Genomic DNA, 8,512 nt, shown 5'->3' with positions numbered 1-8,512 from the left:
TGGGTGGGTCGTGCTCCTGGTTAGCATGGGTTCCTCCAATGTTTTCTCCATGAAATCTAGCAACTAAGCTAAATACATGGTCACTTTATTGTAAAGTAAAGAAGACAAACTAGAACATGTGTAAATCATTTTTGTTCTAGATAATTGCCTAGTACTGACTGACAAATAAAATGCAAGTTTACCAACTGCAATGATCAGAACTAAGATGCAGTATATAAGTTACTAATGTAGAAATTTGTGAAAAGTCCAGTTGCTTAATTTTCTATTTAATATTACAATTCTAGACATTTGAACAAATTAATTCATTTAAGGGAGAGGTATTCAAGTCCACCCTGGCCTTTGATTTTTTCTTGGTTAACTTTCCACCACTTTTGATATATTTGTCCTTTGTATGAATGACCTGGATATATTGGTCGGTGCTGCTGTTTTGCTGGTCACTGCTGGATGCGTTAGACATTGAGTCCGACTCTGTAAGGCAAGGTTCAAGTTTTTGCTTTGACTTCACTTTCCGTTGGCGTTCCACAAACTGTTCATCGAGATCAAAGTTTCTCAGATTCATTTTTTTGCGATGATGTGGCTTGTCTGAGTCAACCTGGAAGCCTCCTTCCCAGGATTTATATTGCATGCGAGCTAAATGTCGCCCAGATATCACTTGGCTGTCATTACGGTCTCCAATGTAAAAACGAGGTGTATGGCGGAGATCTGATAAAGAGCGAGGACGGTTGGATCTGCGGGTTAAATCTCTGTGATATTCATCATCATCTTCCTCACTTAGATGTGGTGACCGACGTGGTGTTTGAACAACGTACCTTCTTATATTTCTTGGATACAACTCTACTATATCACCAGACTCATCCATACGGAAATGTCTTGGTAGTCTAGATGTGGATCGGAGGAGTTTCTTGCGGGATTCATGTTCATTAACTATAAAATATCTTGTATGTGGCCGATGAGGGACAATACTTGGTGTACTCGACCCGTGATGTTCAGGTGTAATATGTCTCAGGCCTTTTCTAAACAGAGGCTCAGATAGGGCATCCTCAACTTTTTTCTTCAGTCCTCCAGAATGGTAATTCTTGGTTCTGCAGACATCATTAGAGCTTCCTTGCTTTATACTTGGAGGTCTGAAAAAATCATATTAGAAAGTCAGAAAAAATGTATATAGAAATTACCTAAAGAATCTAAAGTTAAACCTTTATGTTAAAAAAAAAATTTAATTGAGCAGTCCAAAAACAGCTATAGAAGCAGTTCCATATAACAGATGTGGAAATAAGACCAAACCATGTTACTTAAAGCGGAACTAAACTAAAAAAAAAAATAAAATAACACTTATCTTTAATTCTGCGGATCCCTTGATTGATCTGGGGATGTCTTTGATTGGGTCCTGCGCTGTCCTGGAATTCTCCTTTGTCCCAGCATGGAGGAAATCCTAGGAACCTGGTGTCTTTCTTCGTCTTCGCACTGCGCAGGTGTGAGATCGGTGATGTAGCCTGCTGTAATGGAGAAAAAAAGAGAGCCGATCCCACTGCACATGCATGGGATCGGCATCCCTTTCCCCTCAGTGTAAGAAAATGTACCTTCTGTGCTTGCTCGAAATCGGGCATGCGCAGAAGGAACAGCCAGGAGCCTCCTGGGATGTGTTACGTAGGTATCTCGAGGTTGGACTAAGTCAGGGGTCAGCAAACTTTTTTGGCTACTAGTTCATTTTAGGAGGTCAAGAAGGCACACTAGGCCGGACTCTCTCTCGAGTTCCACGCTGATGGCTCTGCCCCCACCAGGAACGCCCCTGAAGGGAAATTCCTCTGCTCTGCAATGCATACGGAGGAGAGGGAACGCCCCTGAAAGGAAATCTCTCTCCTCTACAATGCATACAGAGGGAAGAGAATCTCCCCTTACCCCAGCGGTGGAAGTTTTAAAAACAGCAGCTGTAAAAAGGGAAGGTAGGCATAACAAGGAGGCTCAAGAACTGTGGGTTGCTGGCCGGCATTAGGCCGGCTCGACCGGGGGGGCCTTAAGCCTGAAACAAACTACTGGCTAGGCCGTATCTGGCCTAAAGGCTGGAGTTTGCCTGCCCCTGGACTAAGTCTAAGTCGAGTCCCAAGTCATTGACATCAAGTCCCAAGTCATGTCTCAAGTCACCAAGAATTCTTCCAAGTTGAGTCCCAAGTCAATTCACTTAATTTGTCCCCATATAGAAACAGAGCTCTGAACAGGAATGCATTCTACATCCATGGATTTCTCCCCCGACAGCTGAAGGGGGCAGGGAGGATGACAGTGAGATTTCTGTTACACACCCTTCTTTCCCCCCTTCAGCTGTCAGAGGAGAAAACTTAGAATGCGAGAAAGGCGGGGAGGAAGGGGGTGCTATGTTACAGAAGACTCACTGCCTTCCTCCCCACCTTTTTTTGCATTCCAAGTTTTTTCATCTGACAGCTGAAAGGTGGAGGGGGTGTAACAAAAGCCTCAGTGCCTTTCTCCCTTCCCCTCTTAAGCTGTCAACAGAGAAAGCAAGTCGCAAGTCAAGTTGCAAGTCGCTGGGGGAAAACCCTTAGTTCGAGTTGCAAGTTGTTCTTTAGGCAACTTAAGTCAGACTCGAGTCCAAGTCGCGCAACTGGAGTTCCAACCTCCTATCTATCTATCTATCTATCTATCTATCTATCTATCTATCTATCTATCTATCTATCCATTTATTTTAGTTGGTCAATATAAACCAATGATTACCAACCTATATGACATTTTCAAACTGTGATGCCCCCAGCTGGCAGGGAAGCAAACCTTTTCAGTTCCATTTACTTGTAAATTGCCATTTCTAACCAGCACACAGGAAAGAATCGCATTTGCCTGATCTAAGCATGTTGTTCTTGCATTGGGATGCATTTCTGAATTGCAGCAAAAATGCATCCTGGTGCTTGTAATGTGAATGGGCTTTTAAATTAACCGGCATCAAGTAGGTGGAACCTCAGGAACCTCAACCCAGTGGGGAACCATGATTTCCAGTTTCTGGAAGCATATTGAACGCTGACAACCCTATGTCTGTCTCTTTGGGAGAATATCCAAAGCATGAACAGGACAAGAAAGCATTAAGCCTTCTATTTTTCTGGATTTTTAAAATGTTTTTCACTATTTTTTTTTTCAAATTATAGGTTCTGGAAAGTTGAAGGGACCTTGCTAAAATTCTTTGCTCTTTTGTAAAAGTAGCTTTGTGGTACTATAACCCTACCATTTATAAAATCCTAACATAACAGGTCTGATTTATCAAAGCTCTCCAAGACTGGAGAAGAAAAACTATCATGGTTGGTGCACCAGCGGGTGATGCACTGGATCACCCAGGTTTCCCCATGATAGTCTATATTCTCCAGTTTTGGAGAGCTTTATTATATAGGCCCATAATGTTTAGTTAGAATATTAAAATGGCAAATGGTAGCAAAGGGATAGCACATTTATATATATTTTTTTTTTACTGGAAATGTACATTTATCTGTTACACTGCTTGTGATAAATGTACAATATATTTAACATACCTGTTTGAAACATGTTCTGCCCTCTGCAGTTTCACCCTGGACCCAGGGGGGCTTGGACTGACATTTGGGGGCTGGGGTACAACCACACGAGGAGCTGATTGTGAGATAGTTTGTATCTGGCTTCGTTTGCTGCCTGGAGATTCAAAGTTCACCACGCTTCCATTCTTTCTTGGAGTGGATGAATGTACAGAAGACTCTTGACTGATGATATCGCTCTCTGGGTCCCGCTTTTTATCAGGTGCCTCCTTATGCTGGAATCGGGCTGTAATAAATGATTTTTATATACACATTGTAATTATGAAGTTATAAGACAACTTATTATAGACCAAAACTTGCCTTTTTTTTTGGGGGGGGGGGGGGGGGGGGATTTACACTGAATTGCCTAATGAAGATGTAACCAAGTATTGCTACTTCATTCCAATATTTCTCCTTGCATACAATCTCAACCTATTTAGATGTCTGAGGTTGGCAGAATTATACCTAATTTTAGGAGAAAACTTATTTGAACAAATTTTGTTTGCCTTTTGTTGATTAAGAGTGTAAGCTCTTCGGGGCAGGGTCCTCTCCTCCTCCTGTGTCACTGTCTGTATCTGTCTGTCATTTGCATCCCCTATTTAATATACAGCTCTGTGTAATATGTTAATACATTAAATAGGGGTTGCAAATGACAGACGAATACAGACAGTAACACTGGAGGAGGAGAGGACCCTGCCCCGAAGAGCTTACAATCTAGGAGATGGGGGAACTAACACACAATAGGAGGGGAGATATGTAGTGATGGGAAGTAGTCAGGGTTTAAAAAGACAGAAGGTGGGTAGGCAAATTTGAAAAAATGGCTTCTCAGTGCTATTTCAAATGAGCAGAAAGTAGGAGCAAGCCAAAAAGGATGTGGAAGACCATTCTTCTTGGAGAATTCTTCTTGAAAATCTTGGAGACGCTCGTGTGATGAGGTTATATATATATATATATATATAAATATATATAAATTTCTGCTTTGCATTGGATATTGCAAATATTTTTCTATTAGTTGGCACATTTTTTTTTAACCCTGGACCCACACCATTCCAGGTTTGTTGAATCATCCAGGTTTCCCATATTAGTTTATCTTCTCCAGTCTTGGAGAGCTTTAGTAAAATCAGGCTCATTGTATTGTGATTTGCAGTTTCTGGTGCTGCAATACTAATATTCGCCAGCAAGTGGCAGTATAACACTTTTTTTTCTTTAGTTCTTATAAAACTTTCACAAAAAAAGTTCTGATCATTTACCATTTACAATGAACAATTTTATTACGTGTTTACATCATTTATATACTGCATATTATATGTGTACCTCATCCTTATTCATGTGATGTGCCAATTTTGACAGTTCCAATTGAATAAGAAAGGTAATGTATGTAAAATCATAATACTTACCCACAGCCATTTGAAAGACTTTTTTCTTGTCTTCCATTCTTTCCTAGAAAATGAAACACACTTGGAATATGATGAACAATTAAATGAAAAATGCAGCATTCTCCTGGGTATTTATTACTTACAGTCTGAATCTGAGCCCTCAGCTGATTATTGGTGAATTTCAGGGATCTTGCAATGCTCTGAAGGTAATAGATTAACATACTATAAAAAGATGAAAACATTATTGGAACATAATGAGGTAGAGAAAATGTCATGTACGTTGGTTTATTTATTATGTAATCTACATTTACATATCTACTTTCTTTTAAAGTGTAAAGAGGGCATTTATAAAGCCAGGAAACAACATATTGTAGATAATATAATTACCACATTACATGGGCACACCAAAATTATCACAAAATATAGTTTATTCAAAAAAAGTGTCTGGTGGTAATGAATGTAGAAAAAACTGTACAAGTCAACAAAGGCATTGGGGCTGATTTATTAAAGCTCTCCAAGCCTGGAGAGGATACACTTTCATTGGCGAACCTGGGTGAACCAGCAAACCAGGAACGGATTTCTTAAAAGTATTTGGTATTTGCTAGCAAATGTTTAGAATCATGGAGCAGATCCATTCCAGGTTTGCTGGATCACCCAGGTTCAATGATAAAAGTGTACCCTCTCTAGTCTTGGAGAGCTTTATTAAATCAGGCCCAATGAATTGATTGGCATGCTAGAGATGTCTCATTGGATCATTTCTTCTATCCATAGAGTGAGAATTACTTACAAGAGAAGAAGCAAGGCAGGAAGAACCACCACCGGACTGCTGACATAGCTCATCACCTTGTTGAACCAAACAGGGAAATCAGTTTCAATAGTTTCAGAAATGATGTCATAAATTTTCTCTTGTCCACTGTTGAGAATAGGAATTGTATTGTTACATTTCTAATATACTTTACCAACCATATACAGAAATTATTATAATTATCAGAATTACATTATTTTATATCTAAAAATATTGATTAGGAAGCCCACTTACATTATAAAAGGATTCTTTAGGAAATTTGTCCCATTAGCACTTTTGCAAAAAATAGCAGCACCCCCCTTTTCCTTAATTTTCACAGACCTAAATTAATATCATACAGTATTTTTATAGTGCCAACATATTATGCAGTGCTTACAAAGTTCATAGTCATGTCAGGGCTCACAATCCCCTACCTCAGTCATATGTTTTTATACACGTCAATTTGCAGAGAAACCAATTAACCTAACTGCATGTTTTGGAGTGTGGGGGGAAACCAATGCAAATACAAGGAGATTATGCAAACTCCATGCAGACAGTGCCCTGGCCATGATTTAGACCTGGGATATAGCGGTGAAAAGAGTGCTAACCTCTGTGGCACCATGCTGCCCATCTGACTATGTTTATCTACAGGTGAACTAATACACCAAAAACACAGTATACATCTACAAAAGGAGACTACTTACCATATCACCAATTTAAACAATTTATTAAACAAGCAAGCTGCACCCTGCCTATCACCTGCACCACTGACCCACAACAATAAATAAATAAACTGGATAAAAGTAATAGTTGTGACACTATTGGCAAGTTCTGCCAAAACAGTTTTTGTAGGGACTTTAGATTGTGAGCCCCTCTGAGGGTCAGTTAGTGATATGACTGTAAAATGCTGCGTAATATGTGAATGCATTATAAATATTATGATTTATAGTAACCAATACACTGTCCCTTACCTAAATGGTCCACAGTTTATGGAAGGCTTATATTTTACAATAGCAAAAACAGTTGGCAGCATGCACAGGAAAAGCATAAAAAGCAGCATAGCCAAGTAGAAGTTGTTGGATCTGTAAAACAGAACAGACAAAATTTTTTAAAGGATGAAATTGTCTTGGACAGTGTAGAAGCTACAAAAGGGCGTAGAGTACAGATAAATATTGGTTACCGAGAACAGGGTCTGACGTTGTAACGATAAACATTGCCCGTCCCTTCTGCAATAATGAACCTGCCTAATCACAATTTTTTAAAGTTAAGATTTAATCCCAGTTAGGAAAGACAGTCTTGGCTAAGAAGAACCCCCTAGACACAGGAGCATGAGGTGGAAGTTCTTTATGTTCATTATATCTGAACACATATTTATTTCTTATATTGTCTCCCCATGTAATTTACCTGCTTTACTTTTTACAGGTATTTCTCTAGCAAAAAACAAACAAACATCTGTCTCCTGCAGCACCATTGGATGGGATAAGACAATACAATAACAAGAAACTGTATATTTAATGCATTTTAATTGATCCTTATCCAACCCCTGTTAGTTCCGAAGATCAGCCACTTTTACTGTACTGTTAGGCCCAAACTGAAATTTCAGTGATGAAATCACAGGATGAACAATTTGAAACAATATTGGTGGCTGTATGTGTGAATTCTGCTGTTCTATTCCCAAAAGCATGTTTAAAGCAGAACTAAACCCCTTTTCTACTGATTCCGTCGCAGGGCAGCACCATCTTCTTCCTCTTTCTCTTCATAGTTGTGATCTTTGGCTGTCTTGCTTTGCCAGGCCAGGATGGTGCTAGCAAGTTCATTCAGTCTGTCAACCATAAGGGAAGCTGGGACTTTTAGGTATCTGCAAATTCAGATCTTGACAGAACCATGAAGAGATCAAGCAGGTTAGAATATTTATTACAGAAGGGACGTTGCCTGCCCCTTTATGCGAGAATGCCCAATCTGATCCAAATTTTTAAAAGTGGAACTTTATTTCCTCTTTAAAAATTTCTGAAAATGTCAGATATCCCGGAGGGATATTTACTTAAAGGCCATTTTTTAGAATGTTTAAGTTCAGTGTGCCCTTCATAAAATTGGAAATGATAGGTTTCTGTCACATAATTATTATAGTGAATAGTCAGAGGTGTAAAGCTATTGTTCATTCAAAGCTGCTAGCTACTGACCTTGAAGCTCTGAAAACTTGCTGATGTGGAACATTGCAGGTCAGCACTGCCCAGCTTCTTAAATACATCAAGCCTATCAGTTTAAACACATTAAATGCTGGAAGACAAGGAGAGAAAAATGCACCCATCCTAGAAAGAGAGGTATTAACAATTAGTCCCTGATTGGGCTACATCCAAAGGACATGCATCAATTAGATTTGAGTACCAAGCATGCTGAAATACAGAATGCATACAAAGTTTTTCAGATATTTGTATTGGTAAAGTATAATTATAGGTGAATGTTCCATGACTGTTTTGTAATCTTGGCAAGGATTTTAAAAACTACAGCTTACACATTCATTGGGACTAGTGACACTTCATGTTCATTTTTGCTAAATCTAAATAATTTTAAGCTAGTATTAGTTCTAGGTACTAAAACAAAGGTCCTTATTCAGGAATATCCATACCCCCTGGAGATATAAGAATATGAAATAATGAGGTATGAGCCAGGATCTTTGAATAATTTGATGGGACGTGATGTACCGTATTAGATGCCGACATTGCCAAAACTGGTAATTACACCTCAAATTATGGAGTCAGAAAAGATTTCCCATAAAGTCAATATCCATGTTGGGTTTGCTGGCCAAGCACAATAAA

The 8,512-nt window shown here is 39.1% G+C and overlaps 1 protein-coding gene across 1 annotated transcript in view; it reads right to left on the bottom strand.

The window, feature by feature from the left end:
* Positions 1–280: 280 nt before the first annotated feature.
* TMC3 (transmembrane channel like 3) overlaps positions 281–8,512 on the bottom strand; it is a 32,504-nt gene continuing 24,272 nt past the window's right edge. The window contains exons 15-21 of the mRNA XM_072399110.1: positions 7,877–8,005; positions 6,668–6,778; positions 5,700–5,825; positions 5,056–5,134; positions 4,934–4,976; positions 3,506–3,783; positions 281–1,108 (exon numbers count right to left, since the gene is read on the bottom strand). Coding sequence (XP_072255211.1) covers positions 281–1,108; positions 3,506–3,783; positions 4,934–4,976; positions 5,056–5,134; positions 5,700–5,825; positions 6,668–6,778; positions 7,877–8,005 — 1,594 coding nt within the window. The remainder of the gene's footprint in view (positions 1,109–3,505; positions 3,784–4,933; positions 4,977–5,055; positions 5,135–5,699; positions 5,826–6,667; positions 6,779–7,876; positions 8,006–8,512) is intronic.

This window comes from Pyxicephalus adspersus, chromosome 2 (assembly GCF_032062135.1).
Source record: "Pyxicephalus adspersus chromosome 2, UCB_Pads_2.0, whole genome shotgun sequence".
NCBI classification, from domain to species: Eukaryota; Metazoa; Chordata; class Amphibia; order Anura; family Pyxicephalidae; genus Pyxicephalus; species Pyxicephalus adspersus.
The sequence above is the reverse complement of the archived record's forward strand: the minus strand, read 5'-3'. Positions and strand labels throughout refer to the sequence as shown.